General features: G+C 34.0%; 1 protein-coding gene across 1 annotated transcript in view; it reads left to right on the top strand.

Annotated features, from left to right (window-relative positions):
- The window catches only part of CUNH8orf34 (chromosome unknown C8orf34 homolog), a 334,852-nt gene that overhangs the window by 252,320 nt on the left and 56,776 nt on the right, over nucleotides 1–25,756 (top strand). The window contains 2 exon segments of the mRNA XM_037505640.1: nucleotides 4,406–4,491; nucleotides 10,642–10,718. Coding sequence (XP_037361537.1) covers nucleotides 4,406–4,491; nucleotides 10,642–10,718 — 163 coding nt within the window.

Raw genomic sequence — 25,756 nt, 5'->3', positions numbered from 1 at the left:
AAGCACTACCTAATCCTAATATATACAACATGATTTTTTTTTTTTTACTTTTTTCCAAGGGAATATAGTTATACTGTTGTGTTCTTTAGAAATTTGCTTATACACAGGCCTATTTTCTTTTATCTCCAAGATGAATTAATCACTAAAAAATACTTTAAGAAACCTCTTCTAGAGCTTACAATATGACAAGCTCAACCTAAGCCAGGCTTTAGGGACATAAAAATATGAAGATAAAACAATCTTGCTTTTAAGACACTTGAGGAGTATTGAAAAATGCAGAAACATAAATAAACAAATATAGTAAAGTAAGAGCTAGGTAAAGATTCACATAGGTTTCTAGAAAGATGGAAAAAACTTCTAAAAAAAAAAAGGAGACTCTAGAAAGAATAGCTAGGAATAAGTCAAATGCAAAAGGGAGAAAAGTAAATTCTTCCAGACATGATTGTAGAATGACACAGAGGCTTAATAACAAAATATCTACAGAACAGTAAAAATAGTTTGGAGTTTATGAAGTATAAAATTCATGGTAGAATATCCAAGAAGATGAATTTGCAGATGGATAAGGGTTGTGCAATAGAAAAATTCAAATGACTTGGTAAGGAAACCATAACTCATCTTTAGGTGATGAGAAGCTAATAAAAATGGTAGTTCTTAAACTGTTTTAAGTCAAGAATTATTTTGAGAATCTAGTTGAAGTTATTGTCCCCTCTCAAAGAAAACCAGCATATCCACAAAAACTGTCATTCCTTTTTTTGGTGAAATATTTCAGACTATTAAAATCTGTCTTTGGAACTATTAAAATAGTTATGTTAAGATCTCTTGTACTAAAATATTTAAATCCCAAGATAAACATGATTAGACTTGTTTTGAACATTTTGATAGCCATATAGAAAATGGAACATATTTGGAGAGCAAGTATCTAAGTAAGGATATTAGTGAAAAACTAAAATCGAGGGAAATAAAGATGAGCAGCAAAACTAAAATAGCAGTATGTGGACGTAATAGATCCAGGACACCTCTTTAGAAAATATAATCAGCAAAACTGGAATTGGCTAGTCATGTGCAATGAAAGACATGTTGATTTTGAAGGTAAGTTTGCTTCTGGACATGTTACCTTTGAGATGCTTATTAAAGATATGGGTGAAATGTAATTTAAATGCATCAATCTTTAACTGATGACTCTTTAACTGATGGGATCAAAAAGATTTGAAAGGTCCCAATCTATTTGTGGATAAAACTGTAAGAGTATATTAATTAAATAGTTAAGGGAAATGGTATAGAGTGCAGAGTGGGCCATGGACAGAGCTGAATGGAAAAATGCTGTTTAACGGTCTTAAAGGAAAAAAAAAAAACCTTTAAGAACAGCAAGAAAACTTTAATAGAAGTAGGCAGGAATCCAGGAAAGAGAGGTGCAATAGAGGACAAATGATGTCAGCCTCAAGGATGGGTAAGTGCTCATAGAAGGTGTATTTAAAAGTCACATAAAAACAAGCTTTGAAATGTTTTCATTGTATGGAGATGTTCTAAGCCTTATGTAGGAGCTAGGGCCTGTCACCCTCTATGAATTGGTAAAGTAGTAAATACAGGTCAGGGAAAAGATAATTCCTTATGTGGTATGGGAGAGGGAGTTGAAGGTTTTTTTTTTTTCCTGGTTGCATAAATTTTCTAAATTATTTAAAAAGGAGAGATGGTATTTCTGCAGAAACTTTGAAAGGAATGGAAGGAAGGCAACCAAGATGCCCAAGTTTAAAGATGGATACCATTTATTTTACTTGCCAATCCGTTTTACTTGCCAATACCATTTATTTTACTTGCCAAGAAAATAGAGAGGAAAAGGATGTAAGTAATTGAAGAAAAAGTGAGTGTGTCAGAGAACAGAGTGAGGACTTTATTGGAGAACAGAACATTGGAATTAATAGATTTCTGACTGGGTGCTTCTAAGTCAGTCCTTTTGTTACAGAAGGCAAAGCAAAGGGAATAGCTACAGATTTGAGAATGGGGAACTTTAAGATTAGTCCCTAGATACACATGAACACCAAATATAATCTAGATAGTACTGTCCCTTGAGTTGAAGAAAATGTTAAGCCTTAGCAGAGTCTTCCTTCTGTAGAAAGAAGAAAGAAGAAAGGTCAGTATCTACAATCCTTTGTTATCTGAACACAGGGATCTGGCAGCTTTCATTAAAAAGATAATGTAATATTCTTAGAGGGAAAACAGAATTTCGATTTGGTTCTTTTTAGAGATGAAAATAATTTCAATTATGACAAAAAGGAAGAAGCAGCATTTTTGTTTAGGGGTGGAGAATATAAAAGGACATTTAATATGGGGAAGGAGTTTTAGAAAGCAAAAAGGGTTGGGTATATGAGTAAAACTGTTAAAGTATATAAAAAAGTGACTTAACTTTTATTAGGATTGCATTTCCTGGACTTGTCCACGCAGCCTTTGTTTGCCTAGCTCCTATTAACCTCTACAGAAGTATTGCTGGGTGGATTACAGCTTGGGAAACATTGGCAGAGCAGTCATGGATAACGGAGTTGTGAAGCATTTTGCAATAGAGCTGATGCCAAGTCATGGCTAATTCAACTCTCAGGTATCTGAAGGGCAGTGTTTGGATAAAGATGAGGCAGCTTCAAGGCCACCCAATTTGTTGGGTTGCTTTCATGGCCATTTGTCTTTCAACTCAGCTAAATTGAGAACTCTGTGAAATCTGGGACAGATAATTTCCTTGAATCAAGACAACATTTGGATTAATGTTAAGCATATTAATAAATGTAAATAAATATTTTTATTGAAGCGTGCAGTGAGCAAAAGAAAAATTACATCTTAGCTTTTATTTCTTCTTTTTGCCTTTGTTGAAGATTTATTTTCCATTTAGGTATTCAACACAATGTTAAATATCCAAATATGTTGGTGCATATGTTAATTTTTAACAATTTTTGCTTAATATCTTTTAATATCTCTTGTACCTAAATATTCTTTCTCTTTGATAAATTTGTTAAAAGGACACTAGACAAGGAAAACTCAATAGAATATTTGATATGACTGATTATTGAACATAGGTATTGTAATTATTAGAAGTAAATAAAATAAGAAGAATTGGACAGATTTGAGAAATAGCTAAATCATTCATATAAAAGTGGTATTGTTTTTCCAAAGTAAAACTTAAAAAGGTAACTAAAAGTTCAAAAGTATATATATATGATCAACAAATGTTATGACTCTCAGGAAATTGCCATTGAGAATATCTAAATTAGTTTGTATAATGTAGTAAATATGGTTTTGTGCATAGAAAGTAATATATACATATAAGTGAATAATATTATAATTTTTTACTTTTTAATTAATATAATAAATTCTTCACTCTTCTGTATATTTTATTCATTTATTTACAATTACACAGTAGGTAGAGAGACATGCATGTATGCTTGATCATGTGAAATCAAATGTCAGTTATTATGTGTTTCCACTGTGTCATGTAAAATAGTTGAAAATTTTAACTTTTGAGCCTGGTATAGTTATGAATTATACTGAAATTTGTCTTTTAAAAATATTAATGCTATATCTTATGTTTGTATTAATAGTCTGCTATGAGAGCATCTGTCAATAGCTATATACAAGATTAAAGTAAGGGCACTGGTAGAAAGTTCCACTTCTGGGTTGTTAGACATACTGTCTTCCCACAATAGCAGAGCTTGTTCTGCTATTCTTAGGACAGAGTTGCAACATTTGTTGAGCTCTACCAGTTTTAATAGAGTGATTTCACAGTATAAAATAAATTCAGACGACTTGTGTCAGATATTTTTATTCTGCTTTTCTCCTTCTAGAGAGGAGGATAGGGTTCCGAAATATATTGTCATAAAAATACCTATATAATCATAAGATCCAGTGTCTTTGGGCAGTCACATGTACTAGAACTTTTTACTTCCATAGTCAAGACTTACCTTAATCTGCAGACTTTTAAGCTCAGGTTGGTTGATTTGGAAACTCATATTTGACAAACCTTTGTGTAGTCCTGGAAACCTTTCCATGACCCCAGACCCAGAAGTCAGAAGAGCACTCTGCTGTTTGGACTCTTGCTTTTTTCCACTCATTTCCCCATTGTATTTTCAGTGAAAATATTTGCTTATAAACCTTCCTGTAGTCAGGCTAAGATGAAAAACAGATGCTATTTAAACTAGTCTTCCCAAGTATACCGGAGAAAGATGAAAGACTTTTTCTTCATGGTTAGAAAAGTAAAAACACTATATTACAAAGGATTTGGTAGACTTTAGTTTCTACTTTGAAGAGGCATGTCTCATATTAGAGTCTTGAAACCCATAGTCATATCTCCAATAGTATGTAGCTCTTATTTCACAATTCAACATCATTAGAAGTTTCAATGACCATTTTAAATTTAATTTTTTAGGCTTCAAGGAGATAATCTGGAAGAAAGGTCAGAAGAAGCATCACAAATACTTCATTCTCCAGATGAAATAATTCCAGATTCTTTGGGTAAGTTTTAAATCCAACATTGTTTATTGCAATTTTAGTGGCACTGGACTATTAAAAAATATATAAAACCAAACATCTTCTCCAACACCAAATCATTGTTGCTGCCTGTCATGTGTCCACCACCCCTTGTGTCAGAAAGTTAAGGGAAAAGGAAAAAAGGAAGCAAGAAGTGTGACTTCTGAGAGCAGTCTCTTGATGCCCGTGCTTTTTTGAAGTACAAACCAATCACTACATATGTTGTCTTTTCCAAAAATTATGTAGCTAATTCCATCTTGTTCTTAGAAATTCACATGTTTATTCCCATTCCCTTCATAGATACCTTCAGGCTTTTTGAGTAAAAATGTCAATATCATACTTGATTTCCATTCCTCTCTCAGGCCTATATTGAATCCATTTAAAATCACATGTCAGTGTCACTTCAGAATTCACTATTCAGGTAGCTTCTTCATACTCCCTGAGACTGCCTAGTCTATACTTTTGTTTTCTTTGTTCAGAATAACAACCCAATAATAGGTCTTCTTGTACTAGCTCACCCTTCTTTAGCTCATTAACTTTTGAAAAATAATGGTGCTTATTTCATCCTCCTTCCCTATAAGACAAATTCAAACTCCTTAAGTTCAGGGTACTTCCAAATATTTGCTGAGTAAATAACTAGATAGTAAACAAACAAACAAATAGGTAGGTAGATAAATAAATACACAAACATATATAATGCCACTATAATGTATGTAAGTAAACTATATGACTGCTTCATCATCCAGAGTTTTAGCAAGAAGCTTTGAGTACATCCAATTAGAATAACTAAAGGTAAAACCATATAAAAATATCTTCCTTACATCTGAATAGAGGGCATCTTAAACAAGATGCAAAACATTTCTAACCAAAAAATAAATAATTGGAAACTTTACCTGTAACTTGGGTTTAATTACCTACTTTACCTGTAACTTGGGTTTAATTAAGAAATCTGGCAAAGTCAAGTGCTGGTGAAGACAGAGATGAAAGGGAAAGCTATACACTGCAGGTGGAATGGAAATGATTTTGGAAAGTTTCTCATCTTAAAATCTTGAGCATTTTTATACTCTAAAATGCATGAAACTCCATTTTCAGGTAAACATCTTAGAGAAACAAGTTTTTTCATATCTTAAAATGTGACCAACTCTTCTTAGACTCATGGACATGAAAGTGGATACATTGAGCAATAAACAGTAGGAAACTGGATTTCAACTGCACACATATGTATGAAATCAGCGGCAAATGTTGATGAACAACTGTGTCTTTATGAAAAAAATCATGATTTTTAGAGATTGATAGTTTCTATGCAATAAATATTCTCACTGTGACTAATTTCAAGCCACCGATCTGAAATGACAGTTGGGTCTCTATATCTGGTATGAGCAGGTTGTAACCCATACCTGAATCAGTTTTCAAAGCATTAATTTTTTTATTGACCCAGAACAAGTCCTAGAATGACATTTTTTCTAAAGCTCAAATCGAAATGAAGTATTCTTTAGAAAAAAAAGTTAGTGATAAAAAATTATATTTAAAGAATGAGAAACTCAAAATGATGGTTATCCTCAGCAGGTAAGAGAAGCAAAGAGATGGGATAAAGAAGGAGCTCACAGGTTTGAAGGTTATTAGAAATGTTCTAACTGTTAGGTGGTGAGTGTGGGGTGTTTTTTAAATCATTTTACTTGGTAACTTAGATATACACTATTTTATACTCTTTTATATATTTTATACATATATATATTCTATATATACAAATCTCTCATAGTACTGATGACATGAATCACCCTTATGATAGACCTTTATTTAACACTGATAATAAAGCTGAGCAATGTGTCATTAGCAGCAGGAAAACTGGTCATTTGTTGATATTCTTTTAGCTCCTAGAGGTAGCCTGGTTTCTCCTTACTGATGGTCTTGAATATATACCTTTACTAAAACCATCTTTCTCTAACTTGTAGTTAAGTTCTTTTTTTTGACCTCTGCTTTTCAGAGCCTGTGGTCTAAGAACATGGCAAGTCTCTGGTGGCCAGCCTACACCAATATTTGTCCTTTATTTCAGCCCCTAATTGTTTTTTTTTTAATTTTAATTACTGTTTGTGTGTTTTTTCTTCTTGCCTCAGTTGGAGTTATGCTTCTTGAAGTTTTCTTGTGTTTGCCATCATTCCCAATATAAAGCCTGACCAAAAATAATTACTTAGCTACTGGCTGATTAAAAAAAAAAATTCTATCAAAACCACACAATTCCAATACAAATATGTAGCTACACCATTCACATTTACCTTATAAATGAGAATTATAGGGATTATTTTTTTTTACTGTTAAAAGGTGCTTCAATAATATGTGATTAATTTTACTTATTAGCATCCACTAGGAAAAAATTGTATTCATTACATTTAAACTTTTTTGGAATGTTATATTCTGCATTCTTCAAATTCAATTATTAGAGCTAGTCAGCAAGTTCCAATGTGTGAGTTTCTAATTCAGTACATTCTTTTTCATTTAAGGTTGTCAAATCATTAGATCTAATAATTGAATATTTTTGGCACCATCCAAAAACGCTACTGTTATTTTTATGTCAACTGCATGAATGTTGAGCTTAGCTGAATAAATGAGTATAATTTATACATAAAATTCTGTGGGGCACAAATAGCATATATAAAAATAATGACAGCAAGAAATGAATGAAGTAAACATTGTGGTAATCTCTACAGATTTCTAGACTCCTACCTTGCCTGCCTGATTAACCACAGAGACTAAATTCCTAGTCCCAGTATTGCCAGAGACTTAGATTCTATAAAATATTGATTTATCTTTCTGTATTTCAGTTTCTTCTTCTCTAAATTGAGTGTATAAGATAAATGCTAATATTTAGCAAACTTAGAGACTTATTTTCCCTTTCATGTGTAAAAAAAAAAAAAAACCTCAAAGAATTCACAGCTTATGTTTTTCAAATTGTGCATATTTATCAAAGAAACTGCTATGACATAGACAGAGCAAAACAGTTTACACATATGTATCCACTAATTATTGTTATATGAGCAATGTACTGAGAATACTTAAAAATAATGAAATGCACTTCCTCCAAGTATAAAACACTAAGGTTTTATTTTTACAATATCTATTGATTGCCCCATCAGCTTGTTAGATTGCTGTTCTATAACTAGGTTCAGACTTAAGAAATTTCAATATTGTCAGATATGTAAATTCACAAATACTCTGGTAAGATTTTATAGTTGTCCTTCTAGACTAAGACCTGTATCATAGACCTTACTGGATATGACACCAATGGCCAGGAAAATTAACCAAAGCAAAAACAGAACAGACTATAAAACCCAAAAAGTTACTAATATCCTCTTTTCATAAGCATTTATTTCTGTTAAAAAATTGATAAAAAATTTAATTTCAAGAGAGGAAGAATCAGAAAATTATCTTTGTCAATTTTATTTGAAAGTTCCTAGTAGAGTACCTGGCATAAATTATTTGTTGGCTGAGTAACTGTACAGATACATAAATAAATGGATGAATGAACTTATCAATGCATACATGCAAAAAGTCAAACATAATGACAATACCTCTTTAAAACTATTAACTACTCACTGAGAAGAACTTAAAAACTCACTTATAGTATAATATTTCTAACTTGAAAAAATCAGCAATTCTACCAAAAAGTGTTTTTTTTCCTCCTATATAAGAAATAACCCACTTTATAATATAAAATGGAACATTTTCATAGATAATGTTATTATTTATTCATTAAGTCAATATTCTGCTCAAGAATTGCAACACAAAATTAAGCAGGAAAAATATTGAATGCCAACTGAAATACCACTAGTATTTATTCACAGTTCTATAGAATATAAAAGTCTTGAAAATTTTCATTATGTTAATTTGTACATCCAAACTTATATCTGTCACCCTTATAATTGGGCCATAGTAAACAAGGGTTCACGTATTCTTTGTGAGTTGATCAATATTATGTTAATGAATTAATATTGATTTATAACATTATATATGATTCAGAGGTATAGGTTCACACCTTTAGAGGTATGTTACCACACCACACTCACTAAGAAGGCACCCGTAATATATTTTAATTTGAATAATTCTACTCATATACACTGGCCTTATTATAAAAATTAGCTTCTTTTAAATGTCTGTGTTCTATTTTTTTTTAAAAGATTTATTTATTTATTTATACAAGCACTGGGTACAGTCAGAAGCGCAGGAGGGTGAGAGAATTCACCAGAACCAGAGCGGAGAGCAGAACAGGTAGACTGACTGAATACACTGCTGAGGGGAGCAGCCGGTCGCAGAAGAGTTCTGTGCGCCATGTGGGACCCTCGCCCTGCCTCCGGGGATTGAACCGGTGCTGCAGAGGCTGCGGGCAGCTTCTCAGCCCAGTGCTCAACCGCTGCACCACTGGGGAGGCCCTGTGTTCTATTTTGAATAAAATAGATATTATGTATCCATTTTGTATAAAGCTTATACATAATGTGAGAACATTTGTGTTTCTTCTAAAGTTAATTTATGGTAGAAAGAATTCTGCATTTTAAAAAAATTTATATTTCAATCTAAATAAATTGTGTGTTGTGGGATTTTGTAATTTTTTTTATTATAAAATTCTAAATTATCAGCGCTACAGAGAGCTCCACAGTTCAAAAGCTGTGAGAATGGATTTGTGCTGTTTTTCATTGTCTCCTTGGGCCTGGGTGACCATTAGTGCTTGACTGATTTAATGCTCCGTTTTTCTTCCCAGAACACACATTTTATGCTGCAGAAAAATGTGTCCATATGTTCATGCATCTGAAGGAAATAAGAACTCAAAAGGCTCTGATAACTCAATTGTAGAAGTCTGTAGTAATTTAAAATACCCTTTTAAACTAACTTTTCATTTAAATAGAAACTAAAACTCACTATTTCTAGATGTTCATATCTCTCTCTTTTTTGCAGAATTCATTATCATTCACAGAAATCATTGTTGTTATAATTAATTTAACCAACAGATGTATGGGAGGTGTTACCATTGAATTTACATATTTGAAAGTCAGTAGTCACTCATTAATCTAGTCTATCTAAATAACCATAATATCTTGTTCATACATTAAATACTTAAAATAGAAAACTACTACCTTTTAATAATATCTACTCTTTTCCAAACTTTTCAGAATTTTCCACTCCATTTAAAAGAACATGAAATTGGGCCTCCCATGGTGGCGCAGCGGTTGAGCACTGGGCTGCAAAGCTGCCCGCAGCCTCTGTAGTGCCAGTTTCATCCCGGGCCACCGACGAGGGTCCCACATGGCGCGACAGATCTCTCCTGCCATGCCTGCTGCTCCCCTCAGCAGTGTATTTCATCGCTCTGCCTGTTCTGTTCCTTGCTCTGGCGCTGGTGAATTCTCTCGCCCTCCCGTGTTTCTGACTGTACCCAGTGCTTGTATAAATAAATAAATCTTAAAAAAAAAATAAAAGAACATAAAATTGTACTCAAATATAAGAAAAGGCTGTGGGTGAATAAAGCAAATAAATAATAAAATTAATAATAAAATTGAAAACAGAAAATGACATTAACTATAAGTTCCACAGTTAACTGAGTAATATGCAAAAAGAAGATTGAATAAAAAAGATAACTAGGGCCTCCCTGGTGGTGCAAGGGGTTAAGCACCTTACTATGAAGCAATCTGCAGCCTTTGCATCATGAGTTCAATCCCCAGGTAGCAGGGAAGCAACCCACATGGTGCAGCAGACCTCTCCTGACTTGCCCACTGCTGCCCTCCGCACTGTATTTCAGTCAGTCTGCCTGTTGTGTTGCCCACTCTGTCTCTGGTGAATTCTCTCACCCCCCGCATCTCTGGTCTGTACCCCAGCTCTTGTATGCATAAATAAATGAATCTTTAAAAAAATAAAAATAGATAACGACAGTTATTACACATTCCTGACTTCATTGTGCCCTTCTAAATTAGAAATACTTTATATTTTTCATATGTTGTCTTTCAGCTAAATAAATAGCATTTTAAACTATATTTTAACTGTCAAGCACTATGATTTTTCAACAACCAGTGTAATCTCTTTAATATCCTTCTTTTAAGTTGTAAATAGTAGAGTTAATAAGCAATAATTTATTCATTCTTTTTGTGAAAATAGATTCTTTACCTGGGACTGAAGAAGCACTTATGGAAGAAGGTGAAGAATTTGAGAAGGTGTCTAGGTTAACTGGGCCTGTAAGTATAATCATTTACTTATTTTTTATATTTAGAACAATAATATCTTATTAATAAGAAAATCTAAAAGGAATAGGAAACAATATATTTTTAATTTATTGATTTATGCATACAAGAACTGGAATGTAGACCAGAGGTGCAGGGAGGTGAGAGGATTCACCAGATTCTGTTCTGGGGAGCAGAACAGGGAGATTGACTGAAATATGCTGCTAAGGGGAGCAGCGGTGAGAGAGGAGAGGCCTGTTGTGCCATGTGGATAGCTTGCTAGCCAGGATCAAACTCATTCTGCAGTGACTGCCCATACCTTCATAGTGCTGCGACTTAACCCCCTGCACCACCAGGGAGGCCCAGGAAACAGTATTTTTGATAAAGAATATTTTTAAATGTGCATCTAATATTTCCCTCACAGTCGAGTGCTTGTATAAGTAGTTATAGGTCACATTATTACACATATAGAACAATACTGTACTGAGCTCCATTAGCAATTGGGGGATTTGGAAAAGGTTAAGTTTGGGCATTATTAATTGTCTGCTTATGAATATGAATATTCTAAAAAATTATGAGTTTCCATCTTACACTTCCATAGGTTTGACCATACTTGTCTAGAAAGAAAAATTGTTTCATATCATGAAAGTTACTTAATAGCTTAAACATGCTACTATTAGTTGTGAAGTCCTTATATTATTTTTGTTAAACTGTATCTCTGCTACAAAGTATATTGACAGAAAACCCAACAAGCTGAATTCAGAAAAACCAAAATCTACCTATAAATTCTAAATATGAAGTTTATAAAAAGATTTTGAGTTGCTATAAAAATAACTAGGCAATTTTGCAATGCCCAGAATTTAATATTTACACTTGGTGTATGTGCTACAATATTCTCTGTATTAATTTGCTAGGGCTGCTGTAACTAAGCAACACAGACTGAGTGACTCAACAGAAATTTATTGTCTCACTATTCTGGAATTAGGAGTTCTAGATCCAGGTGTTATCCGGTGTAATTTCTTCTGCTTCTCTCCTTGTCTTGTACTTGGCCATCTTACCTGATTTTTCGCGTTGTGATTAGCTCTTTACTTTCTATTTCCTAATGTATTCTTATAAAAATACCAGTCATACTGGACTAGTGCTGCAGGGGGCCTTGCTGCCCCAGTCAGGTAAGACACTGGCAAGCAGCTAAGAAAAGGGCCTCACACCATGAGGCGGAAGTTTAAAGAGCCTCACACCGTGGGGCTGAAGAAAATGGGCCTCATACCCCAGGGCGGAAGACTTTTAAAGAGCCTCACACTGTGGGGCTGAAGATTCCTTGTGCCTCACACCGTGGGGTTGAAGATTAAACATCCCTTTGTTTTTTGTTCTTGGTCATAAAAAGAAAAAAAAAAACCTCATAGAATATACATTGGGCAATAAATTATATGTATAAGAATATTGTAAGTACATGGCATGGAAAATTACTTGCTTGAAAATTAAACACTGAATAATTTGGCCCACTTGACAATGGGAAATACTTATTGTGCAAGGGCATGTCTGATAAGCAACCCAGAGCTGGTCATAATATTCCTCATATGGAAGTTCCATACAGAAGCCTTGTAATGAATCATGAAGTTGATTACACTAGGAGTTTCTAGGTAGAAAAAAGTTCTAACAACTGATTACTGGAAAGTGTCTGGTCTCTAGCTGCAGGCCATATAGATAGAGGAGTCTCCTGATATTGTAGCCTTGGCGATAGGGTGGTACCAAGGACTGTTAGCTGACCTAGGTAGTTGTTTAGGCTGAAATAATGAGTCTAGATTTTAATTATCTATTAACTTTTAAGGTCGTTTCTTTTCTCAAAAACACATAGGTGCCAAAATGTCTATGGGAAAGGAATGTATTAATTGTTTTTGTTTTGCTTCTATGCATATGATGATGTAATCCCATCGCTTGCCTTAATGTATAAAAAAAGACCCACTGAGACCCTCAGCAGGAGATGCGTTCACCAATATAAGAGTGTTTGTGTCTGCCTCACTCCCCTTCCCTTCAGCCCTTTAAGTTTCGCCTAGACTGTCTCATCCTTTCAGGGACACCTGACCCGACAGACATTTTGCCGAAAGCTGGTCTCCAGCAGACTAGGATCCTAAGGATCCTAAGTATCCATCCTAAGACTCTCATATGACTTAATTACCTCTTTAAAAACTTATCTCCAAATATAGTCACATTGTGAAGTATTGAGGGTTTGAACTTCAACATATAAATTTGTGGGGGTGGGAGTGGAAGACAGTGTAGATCATAACACTGATGAAATCACATTCTTTGTAATATTATTTCGGTCACAGGATTTGATTAAGGGTACATTTTCCAGTGCATTTCCTGCTAATTTTTTTTAATTACTTATTGAAATAACATATTTTTGTCATATTTCACTTTTTCGTTGAAGCCTCCCTAATCATTTCTCATCTTTTTTCTATGTAGTACTATCCCCTTCTATTATACTATATAATTTAAATTTGTTTATTGTCCTTCTCTTACCACAAAATATGAGATCTATGAGGGCAAGAATATTTGTGGATCTTTTTTCAGTTGTGTCTCTAGAAGACTGCCTACAAATAGTAGGTACACAATGCATATATTGAATGGCTGAAATTATGTAGCAATAATTTCTCACCATGAGATGAAAAAAAATTTTTTTTTCCCCCTTGTTATAAGATGGGAGAACCTTTCAAATAAAAAGAACCATGGCAGTCACCTAGTTTAACCTTTTCTCTATCCTATTCAACTTTCTGAGCTGCTTGCCCATACTTACCCAATGCAAATACATCCATATTATAGATAAGGAAATAGAAATTCAGAGAAACTTAGTAACTGGATCAAGGACCTAAAAGCTAAAGACATGAGGTCAGGAGTTGAGCCCTTGTGCATTTTCCTTATACTGCATATTCTTGCTATTCCTAGTGCTTTCCTGTTTCATTCAGAAATAGTTTATACCTATGTTTAGACATTCTTCCATTCCTCTGAACCACTTATAATAATTGGTTCTAATTCTATTACTGAGATAATCACTTGAGTCCACTCCTTCCTCCTATTAACTCATCTCTAGATATTAGAAGCTGTTAGCATGTACCATCTGAGTTTTTTTTATTTTTCTATCTACAACACCTTTCATTTCAGTACTGTAATGTTTTCTCTGAACTTTTTCATATTTGACAAGTCCCCTAGACAAGGGTTCCAAATAATGTTCCTATGCCAGGGTATAATGGGGTATGTACTTGATACAAATATTGTCTTTGAATTATAATCTAGGATTGCATTAATTTTTTAAAGGACTTTCTGACATTTATAAATGTTACTCTGTCTTTATAACCTCATGATGATAAAAGCATGTCATCTTTTGTAATAATCAGGTTGTAATAATCTTGTCATTTATCACTTTTTGCAAACATTTACTTTACTGTCTGGGAATTCCATCAAAACCTATCTATCTCCCTTAATAAATAGAAAGAGGGTACCATTCAATTCTTTTCAAAATTACTTTCTAAAATCAGAAATGTATATGTCCCTAGTACTTGGCTTGTTTAATAATAGCAATAACACAGATTTCTGTTTCCTATTATTTTACAGTATTCACACTTTCCTATTAAAAAGACTTGACTTGTTTTTATTTATTATTTCATAGATTTTGAGTTCTTTTAAATTCTGTAATTCTATTTAATGTCAAATTACCATTTCTCTTTGGAAATATGTGAAATATAAGTAACACATGGAAAAATCAACTAATATCAGGACCCTCCAATCTGAATGTAATTTCTAGTAGGTAGCTCTTTAATTATGAAGAAAACATGGATTCAAAGAAAATTATATCAATTTGATGATATTTTAGATTTTAGACACAAAGATCCCAAAACATATTTCTATAATATTTCTTGGGATTGTATTTTTGGTAGATCAAGAAGAAAATCATGGCTTTACTTGAACAATAATAGTAAATTGGAACAAAATATCCTTTTTTTCTTTATTACCCTAAGACATGTAAAATACCTCAGGGCAAATTTTAATCTCCATCCCACAGAGATATAAATGTTACAAATGTTAAAAACCAATTAGACTATTTCAATTCTCTATTTGCTAACTTTCCATCTTGGGTATAAATGGATTACATGTTCTTAGAAGCTTTATCCCTTATGGCTTAACCTGTGTTTAAAATATGTTATGACTATCTTGTGAAAATTTGAGCGAGATAAAGGATATTTAGGTTTAAATTTTTATCCTTCCCCAAGTTAGCAGAGTCATTCTTTTGGAATTTTACTTTCTCCCTCCTTCTTCTGTGTTCTGGAATATCTCTTAACTTATCTACAGTTTATGAAGATCAAAACTAGGTTTATCAGATAATTCTATTTATTAAAAATGAACCAAGTAAAAGAAAATTTTAAGAACAAAATACCAACTAGCAGATATTGATGATGATTTTTCAAGTTACAAATATAGTACATACATTTTTTTTAGATCAATGATCCAGAGAGCCTTAACATCAAAGAATTTTTTTTCACAGTTCCTATGGTTTTCTTTCTTTCTCTTTTCCCTTCCCTCCCCTCCCCTCCCCTCCCCTCCCTCCCCTCCCTTCCTTCCCTTCCCTTCCCTTCCCTTCCCCTTCCCTTCCTTCCCTTCCCTTCCTTCCCTTCCCTTCCTTCCCTTCCCTTCCCTTCCCTCCCTCCCTTCCCTCCCTCCCCTCCCTTCCCTTCCTTCCCTTCCCTCCCTCCCTCCTCCCCTCCCCTCCCCTCCCTCCCCTCCCTTCCTTCCCCTTCCCTTCCCTCTTTCTTTTCTTTTCTTTTTTTTCTTTTCTTTTCTTTTCGCCAAAAGCAGAATCTTTCTATATTATTAAACAGCAGTAACAGGAAAACCTAATGCTCTGTCAGACACAACTGAAACTGGGGAGGTCAGGGGAAGGGCAGCAGTCACTAAGGAGAAATCCCAAAGAAACCCTCGGGGGGGAAGCACCCCACGTGCCCTGTGCCCATCCCTCAGCCCCATCTCTGCTCCAGAAGCCCAGGGGACACCGAGGAGTATCACAGGCAATGACGGTCCTCAGGGGCAGGCCAGGGTTGTGTCTAACTGTCAGGGGAGGAGCCCAGTGGGGCTCTAGGAGCTTCGCCTAGTCTCTCCCAGGCCAATCAGTGCTTGGGAGGCTGCAACCCAAATGGAAGGACTGCAGCCTGGTCCTATGGTTTTCTTAATCTTAAAAATTCTATACTGTCTTGAAATTATTGAACAAACATGAACCTAATAGGAATGAAAGATAATTAGCAAAGACATTTAACATTCAAAATCTTTTACTGACTCTTTTTCCTTTATAAAAATATTATTGATTTTATTCATTGGTTCATACCTTTTCAGAAAAGCATTTTACATGAGGGACACAATTCCTGAATTAATTCTTTTTGTTGGAAAGAATGAACTGATTGGCTTTTGTTAGTTGAAAAAATTTTATTTGGTCAGTATAGTATATAAATCAGCAGAATTCCACATGAATCTATTCTGAGTATTAGCACAGTGAAATCCTTTTATAACAAATGCTGGCAACTCCTAGAAACGATGTTAAAAAATAATGAGTACTGACTTAAGAGAAAATTTAAGGAAATGCAAGGGAATAGATTTAAAGAAAATTTTGCAGTCTGCTGAAATCATTTGACTTGTCACAATATACAGGTTGTACTAGTGCCTTTTATTTTACTACTCTAGAAAACTGCTTACGACTTTCAAGACAAATAGAATTTTCCCCTTGGAGATGCATTCCTTTTACCCCTTCTTCCCCCCCTCACCCAACTCCCCAGCTTTACCTCTTCACTCCTGAGGCATGGATAGAAAGACCTATACATTTGAAATGATCACTTAGATTTGACAGCAAGCATTAAAAGGATTGGATCCATGTTTTCCAATATGAAATGTGGGCACAGAACATTTTTTGATGGACCTTTAGACATTTTTTAAACAATGCACTACTTTTTACTTTGTTTCTTGTTAATGTTTCTCCCTACACAGAACTCTTCACTCCTGAAAATTGTTTCATCACCCTCACAAGTTGACATTTTTAAATGTTTCCAGTAAAATATCTTCCAAACTCTTTTTCACACTAAATTATAAAATTTTATGGTAAGTAGATTGTTACAAATATTTCAAAGGGTTTATAATTTTATGTGTATTGATTTAAATAGTTGATCAATGGAAGCATGTTGAATGAATAGGTTAATGAAAAAATTGCTATTTTTTTCTTGCATTGTATATCTAACATGGAAAAAGGCACACAACTAGTATTATGAAACTAAGATTAAATATATTTCAACTTGTATTCTTTATGATCATTATAGTCTCATCAAATAGAGGTAATAAATTATGGTAGCTTTTGTCTCTTGAAAGGTAGTGTGACAAATTGCTGGCAACTAATTGTAGCAAGGAGTTGTCTGCTAAATAACAGCAATTAGTATACATTTTACTTAATCCTAAAGGTTTTCACCATGTCTTTTCACTTTTAACCTGTGGGATTTTGCCTGGTTTTTATCACTCATTGATCTAGGACATTAGTAAAACTGCTTTAAACTAGTATGGTAGGCATGTTCTAACCATATTTTGGGGTCTGGTGGAATTTTTCCTTTTGACATTTTAGGTCTATCAAGATTTCTAGAACATTCATGATGAAAATATTTTCCCAGACCTATCCAAACATTATTGTCTAAAACTTCTATGAGTTTTTAAAATATGGCTTCTAAATGTTACATTTAGATTGGGGGAAAAATGGCCTAGGTGATAGAAATGACAAAACAAACATTAAAACAATTGTAGTTTTTATAATTAGTTTATTTACATAATTTCACTGATTCTCCATTACTAAAATTATGATATTATTCTTAGATAAGTTAAACTCTACATTTTATTTTCATGATAAGGGGAAAGAAGATTGGGCTAATATATATTGATATAGAACAATTGATTTCTAACTAAAATAATGCCCAATAAGATATTATATAGATTGCAGAGGAAGAAAAGCAGTATGGGTTATGTTGTGTAGGAAAGTAAAAACCCTGTACATTTTCTGATTATGAACCATGCAGGGTGTGTGCTAAAATGAACCATTTGTGTGTGAAACACCTGAAGTTAGTCAAGTTCCATAATGGGGATAGAAAACTTTGAAATTCCCCACTGGAGATTGTCCCTTACAGGTTAAAATTTTTCTTCAGTTGAGAAAACTACACAGGTTATGTAAAAATGATTAAATTCAGAGTGCTTTCCTATAGCAGCTTAAACATTTATGGGCTTCCTCTCCCTCTCAACCATATTACTCTAATCAAAATCATTTTTTACCTATTATAAAAAGTGGTCACATACAAACTCTGAGTTTCAGGAATGTGCTTATTAAAATAGTATTTGGGAAAAATTATCTAGGAACTGTGTTTGAAACGATGTTGACTGCTGTGTCATATTGAATGTCCATCACTTTTTAAGATATTGAGCTCCTTTTTCCTCTTTTTGATATTTAAATGCTAATAAAATATCAACATCAATATCACTGATAGAGTTGCAAAGTATTTTTAAGCTATATTTTGGCCTAATTTTCAAATATCTATTATAATTTTCTTTATTTCAAATTTACCTTTCTTACTATAAATGCAATAGTACTTTCTGTAAAAAAATGGAAAATTCAGTAAAATAAATAATTTTAAATCCATAATACCATAAACATAAAAATAAATTTTCACATTTTGAAGCATTTTTCCAGTATTTTTATGCATGTGTGTCTGAAAAATATTGTAATTTAAAAGTTGCACTAGGGGCCTCCCCAGTGGCACAGCGGTTGAGCGCTGGGTTGAGAAGCTGCCTGCAGCCTCTGCAGCGCCGGTTTGATCCCCGGCCACGGGGTGAGGGTCCCACATGGTGCACAGGCCTCTCCTGCTACCCGCTGCTCCCCTCTGCAGTGTACTTCGTCAGTCTGCCTGCTCTGCTCTCCACTTTGACTCTGGTGAATTCTCTTACCCTCCCGCCTTTCTGACTGTACCCAGTGCTTGTATAAATAAATAAATAAATTTTTAAAAAAATAAAAATAAAAAAATAAAAGTTGCACTATACTCTGTAGCAACTTTGCATTCTTTTCTTTATATAAGATAATGATAAAGTCTCACATAAAATCCAATAAATCTAATTTTAATTTTAATATTATTGAAGTTTTAAATGTGTTTTTGGTAGTTATTAGACCAAATATCATTTTATCTTTTAAAGTCTAAGACTTTAATTTTAATGTCAAACCATAAAACAGGGTTGTTATTTTTTAGTTAATGTTAGATTTTTAGTTTGGGTATTTCCAACCAGCTTTTCTCAGGTTACTAATGGTCATGACTGGTGTTAGAGATGCTTGGATCCAAGCACTTCAGTCCTCTAGGTAACTGGTTTGGGCTCAGTGCAAGCAGTCTATTTCAGGGCCACGGCATATTGCACAAATATTATGTCTATGTTTGTTTTGATGTGGAAAAAACTGGAAAACACTGCTTTAGGTTGCTTCTGAAATTTCGGACTTAGAGGTAATGTTCTGGAAAACAACTGCACAAAAACATTAGTTTCTCAGTGTTTTCCTGAAGAAGGATTCGTAAAAGAGTTAAATCATGAACTATTTTAAAATTCTGGAAAATATACTTCATTTGCCACTTTAACCAGGAATCTCCAAACCCTTACCAAAATTGTTTTTACTTAGAATGTATAAATGAATAAACAAACAATTATCAAAATAATTTATCATACTGATTAATATAAAATGGAATAATTTTCATCATTAAAGTTGGATTTCTTCATTTACAAACAAATTTCTTTGATTATTAATGAATGGTATTTACATATATTTATTAGGCTCATATATTTCAATTTTTATTATTAAATTGCTTTTTCTTTGCCATCAACCATATTTATTTTGGTGAATTTGTTTCCCTATTGAGTGTTAATATGCATTATACATCAGAAATAAAAACTTGTTCCGTTTTGTATTTGTGCCAAATATTGTAGCAAATTTCTTTTGCCTTTTTATGCTGTTAATGGGTTAATGGTAGTTTTTTTAATTGTCTACTTTTCTCTTTCTATTTATTTCATTCCTTTTATGTGTGTGTGTGTGTGTGTGTGTGTGTGTGTGTGTGTGTGTGTGTGTGTGGTTTCCCCTTCCCAATATTAGGTAGATATTTAATTTTTTTTACATTTTCCCCTTGAATTCTTTAATCAATCTTAGTGGTAATTGTGAGATAGGATCTAATTTCATGTATTTTCAAATTAAATTTGTTACTGTCTTTTTTTTTAGAGAACCTGTACCTTTATTATTACTTTGAAATTCTTCTTTTCATCATAGTTTACTAGATATATTAATGTCACAACTAATATCTATTATTAATTTTGGTCAACAGATCTTAATTATTATCCAACTTGTAGGTAGGGAGACTAAAATTTAGGAAGATGTGGTAACTTCTCTCAGTTCCCTCAGTTTGTAAACCAAGGAGACAGGATTACTCCCAATTCATGGGCCTAAATTCCGAGTTTGCCCACTTAGCCAGCCACTCCTGCATTTGGGCAGTGGAGAGTTAGCCTTTGTTAAAATGTGTGTTGTTTTGTTTTTGTTATTGTATCTTTATATGTTCTAATATAAAGTAGATATTGTGCTCCCTTTTATTTTTCTTTTATAAAGTCAAAACATTTAACCTTCACTCAGTAACTAGCTGTTTTGTTTTTTTTTTTAACACAATCCTGGAACATATCTTCTTGTATGATTGTTTTTAAATTTAGGTTTTGGTTTTAAATTTAGATTTAAGGCTTTGATCTTTCAAGATTATTTTGCTGTATCATTTGTCAGAATTCAGGGACTTCCTCATCTGTTTCTGCATATTATGTAGTTTGCTTCTATAGAAAGCATGTGATCTAGTGATTTTTGTGAAATTTTTGAAACAAAGCTTAAATAATATTTACAAAAATCTCGTAAGTTAAGAAATAATTGATATATAAACTTCCAGTATATAAACTTCCAATACATTTGCTCAATATATTAGGACATTTTTATTCAAAAATAACAAGTTTTTTTGGAAAAAAAGGAAAGCTGAGTAATTTGTAGGTAAATACCTATGATGTTACAACTATAAAAATGTATTCACATTTCTTAAGAAACATACATCAGGGCCTCCCCCGTGGCGCAGCGGTTGAGCGCTGGGTTGCGAAGCTGCCCACAGCCTCTGCTGTGCCGGTTCGATCCCGGCTGCTCCCCGGCCACCTGAGGAGGGTCCCACATGGCGCGCAGACCTCTCCTGCCGCCCGCTGCTCCCCTCAGCAGTGTACTTCGGTCCTTCTGCCTGCTCTGCTCCCTGCTCTGGCTCTGGTGAATTCTCTCACCCTCCTGCGCTTCTGACTGTACCCAGAGCTTGTATAAATAAATAAATAAATAAATAAATAAATAAATAAATAAATAAATAAATAAATAAATAAATCTTTAAAAAAAAAAAAAAAAAGAAACATACATCAGATGCTTGTACTTATTTATTTAATCTGAATTCCTGGAATTTGTCATTTCCTTTTTAAGTTTCACTGATGCTTTTAATGTTTATTAAGAAAGTTTTTGCATTCTTACTATATGGATTCAGACATGCTATACAAAGGAATTTCTAGAACAATCATCAAAGAAGAAATATAAAGGATTTATTGTGTAAGAAAAAAAACTTTCAAATGATGCTTAAAATTTAAGGGAAAGAAGAATAAGAAATTGTATTTAGTTAACACAAAAATAGCGAAATATCTATATAGATCCTATTCTTCAGTAGAGAAAGGATAAAAATATTCCTATCTGGAATACCTAAAATCCAAAACCAAAAATATGAGAGCAAATAGTATTTTCACCTTGGAAGGGCAAGTCATTCGTCTCCTCCAGCTATGCCATTTCTTTACACTTACCCATTCCTATGACTCCACTACTTGAGACCATGTTAGTTATCAACCTGAGGTAAATCAATAATGCTTTGGTGTATTTGTGTCGCTGGATTGTCTTTCTAGTAGATCATAGGATAAATGAATACTCCCTGATTCTAATTTTGTTTCAGTCTTTTTTCATGTCCAACAAATCTTCCCCTTCTAAAAATCTCTTCTCTCTTCATTACTTTCTTATGGCCAAATACTTCTTTCCTCAGCAGAAACTTCTTCCTACAAAATACTACCACTATTTCTCTCAGGCAATTAAATTAGGTAGCTGGGAACTTTTCAGGATCCATTAGTCTGCTTTAAACCCTGGGTTTGGGCCATCGCACTTACACCATCTTAACATTTCTGCACTGTTCTGTTTGAACTTATTTGTTCATATGACTGTCTAACCCAGGAATTCTCATTTGGTGGATGGTAAACCTTTCTTGAAGACCAGGTCTTCCTGTTTGAGATTTATTGCTATGAATATTAATAGATGCATGGAAAGAGAAACTAGTAGAGCATGGCTACCAACTCTCCTAGACTATAATCCTCTTGAGAGCAGGCTCCTACATGGAGCCATATGAAATGCTTTGGCTTTACCTATATTAACTTCTTTAAAATTGTATTTCTGCTTTGTGAGCTAATTTTTTTAAATCTCCATTTATAGAGGTAGAACATAAGCCTTAGAGAAAGCAAATACAATTAATGGTAGAAATGCAATTAGAACCTGAATGCTTGTATCTTTTCCAAATTTTTAGGTTGAACCTAATCTTGTAATCCCCAGTGGAGACAGATGGTATTTGGAGTTGGGGCTTTTGAAAAGTGATTAGGTCATAGGGTGATATCCTCAAGAAAAGAATTAGTTAAAATTTATGAAAAAGAGAACAGAGTACCTTATCCCTTCTGCCATGGGAAGACACACAAAGATGGCCACCTGTGAACCAGGAAGGGAGCCCTTTTCTGGCAACAAAGAGTCTGTGTGTGTCTTAATCTTGTACTACCCAAGTCTTCAGAAATATGAGAAATACATTTTTTCTGTTTATAAATGACCCAATCTATTTTATTAAATCAACTTGAATGAACTAAGAACCCAAGTCTGTCACTGCTATGCCACAGTCACCTATTCTGTGGTATTGGTGAATTTCGAGGCATTACTGTTTTACTTGTTTTTGGAGACCTTGCCTTGTGCTTCTGGGGGCACCATTCCAGGCTCTTCCCTAAAACCAGGGTAGTTCCATTGTTTTCTGCCACCTACATAGGTTTGTGTGTAAGATTTGTTTCTGAAAATAAGACTTTATCTTGCTATAAATTAACCTGAAAATTATTATTCTGATTAGTCAAAAATTTGAATATTACTCTAATTTGTTATGGAATACTAACATTAACATACAGCTCTCTGTTTCTGTGTGTCATGTAAATGTTTTGTTTTCCTTATTAAATATCTAAGGACCCCAATAATTGAGATAATTATGAAAGATATTTCTTAAGTAAATTTATACTAGAGATTCTGTATGCCTTTAAAATACCTACAAATCATTTTTTATTTAACCAAGTAACAATTAAACACATATGATTATATTAAAAAATAAGATATTAAACTTTTCCAAGACTGGTAAAATATGATCTAGGAGATAAATTATAATTTCTCATTCTATTGTTTACAAACATATCTTATAAATTCAGTCCTTAACAGATTTAATTAAATATTTCCCTGTATTTTGGATTATTCCTTAATTCTGAAAGAGGGAAAAAAATTCCATAAATGTAAAATGTCATGAACATGAATACATAAACATTGTCAGAACTTTCATGAGGAAGTATTTATGCTTTGAAACTGATCCTAGCCAATCTTTACTTTTTTACTTTTAATGTTTATTAAATTTAATTCTATTACTCTAAGACCAAACCTGTATACAACACCAACTTTCCACTTCACCCTCTTTTTGTAAGACTGCTTAGTTTACAAAAAATTCTGTCCTGGGAGACTGGTTCTACAGAATGGATTTTAGTTCATAGCTTTTATTCAACAACACCTCTCTAACACTGAGGAAACCCTCCTTAACCCACTGTTGATTAGTTTCCTGCTATACTGCAGAAGACTGATGATCTGCAATTCTTAGACTAGTAACTTCTTAATACAGCTGTTGACACAGAAGGAAAGCAAAGAAACTTAATAAATCATCTTTTGTATACTGGAACTTCAAGCATAACATTCTCATTTTATCTGTGGTTTTTCAGTCTTTGCTCAACCATGATGTGCAAATGTCAAATAAACAGTTGACTTTTGATGTGTTTTTGTACAGTCAGTAAAATAGGCTATAACAAGGTAAGCTTTGTCTTTCCACACTTTTGTGGCTGGTTTCAAAAATCAGTAACTAACATTTATATGGGCATTTCAGTCTATAAAACATTTTCCTATTATTCCTACAATCCTGGAAGTAAGTATGGTTGTTATCCCCATTTTAAAGATGTGAAAAGAAGTTTAGAGACAGTAAGTTTCCCCAAATCACTTAGAGCTGTAATTTCTTTAGGCTTGTTCTGACTGTCCTTTAGAATTTTAGCAAATAGGTGGCAGTGTAGCTTGCAAAATCATCAACAAAATTATTTTACCCATATTTCATATGAGCCCAGATATTTCCATGATTTGGATATATGACTATTGGTGCTGGAATATTTTTACCAATAATTTAATAAAGTAGAAAATGGAATTTTTTTATCATAATGAGTCATTTTCGTTTTGAGACATTCAGCAACTAGCATGGTGCCAGGAGGAGGAGATACTCAATAAATACGTGTTGGATTGAACTGAAGGAAAAAAAATCACCCTGAGAATATTTGAGTGTCTTTTATTTATTAGTCACCTTTTCCACAGGGCTACTTTCCTAAACAGAAAATAATGCTATACTTCAAACATAACATTGCAACTTAACTGCATGGAAAGTTGCAGGTCTTCTATCTTGGGTTCTTCAGTGTATACTGGAGATAGTTGCTTAGGCTGAACGTTATAGGATAATGTGAGTCTGAATAATCTCCATTTTGTGGCCATTATTCTCTTAAGAATTTTTTTTTTTTTTTAAAGATTTATTTATTTATTTATTTATACAAGCACTGGGTACAGTCAGAAGCGCGGGAGGGCGAGAGAATTCACCAGAGCCAGAGTGGGGAGCAGAGCAGGCAGAAGGGCTGAAGTACACTGCTGAGGGGAGCAGCGGGCGGCAGGAGAGGTCTGCGTGCCATGTGGGACCATCCTCCGGTGGCCGGGGAGCAGCTGGGGATCGAACCGGCGCTGCAGAGGCTGCGGGCAGCTTCGCAACCCAGCGCTCAACCGCTGCGCCACCGGGGAGGCCCAAGAATTTTTTTTTTTTAATCTCACAGTACTTCCTAATCCAATGTTTGAGGATATGTCAGTAGAACTATAAGTAAAGGAGTTATGTTCAGTTTTTTATTGGAAACCAAGAGGTCCCCTTACCTCCAGAACAAGTCCTTCTTTCTAAAACAAGTTTGGGAAGTATTCCAGTACTCCCTAAAGGCAGAATGCTCTGAAAATGATTTTTTTTTAAAGATTTATTTATTTATTTATACAAGCACTGGGTACAGTCAGAAGCGCGGGAGGGTGAGAGAATTCACCAAGCCAGAGCGGGGAGCAGAGCAGGCAGAAGGACCCAAGTACACTGCTGAAGGGAGCAGCGGGTGGCAGGAGAGGTCTGCGCACCATGTGGGATCCTCCTCCGGTGGCCGGGGAGTAGCTGGGGATCGAACCGGCGCTGCAGAGTCTGCAGGCAGCTTCGCAACCCAGCGCTCAACCACTGCACTACCAGGGAGGCCCAATGATTTTATTTTTAACTCTTGATTTATGGAAAAATAAATTCCTTATATCTTCAAACTCTTTACCTATCACTGCCTGCATTTTCTTTCCTTAGTGGAAACCTAATACTCAGACATATTTTGTCTCTCAGCCTTTTGTGCAATACTCATAACTTTTCTCATATAAGTTATAAAAGCCAACGCTGTGTTTATCCTAGTTCTCCATTGCAACCTACTAACCATTCATTTTCAACTTCCAACAAAAATTCTTCTTTCTCTGAAGTTCATATTATTTCTTA

The sequence above is a fragment of the Talpa occidentalis genome, unplaced genomic scaffold, assembly GCF_014898055.3.
Source record: "Talpa occidentalis isolate TD23 unplaced genomic scaffold, MPIMG_talOcc4v2.1, whole genome shotgun sequence".
Classification (NCBI taxonomy): Eukaryota; Metazoa; Chordata; class Mammalia; order Eulipotyphla; family Talpidae; genus Talpa; species Talpa occidentalis.
This window is presented reverse-complemented; position numbering and strand designations above follow the sequence as displayed.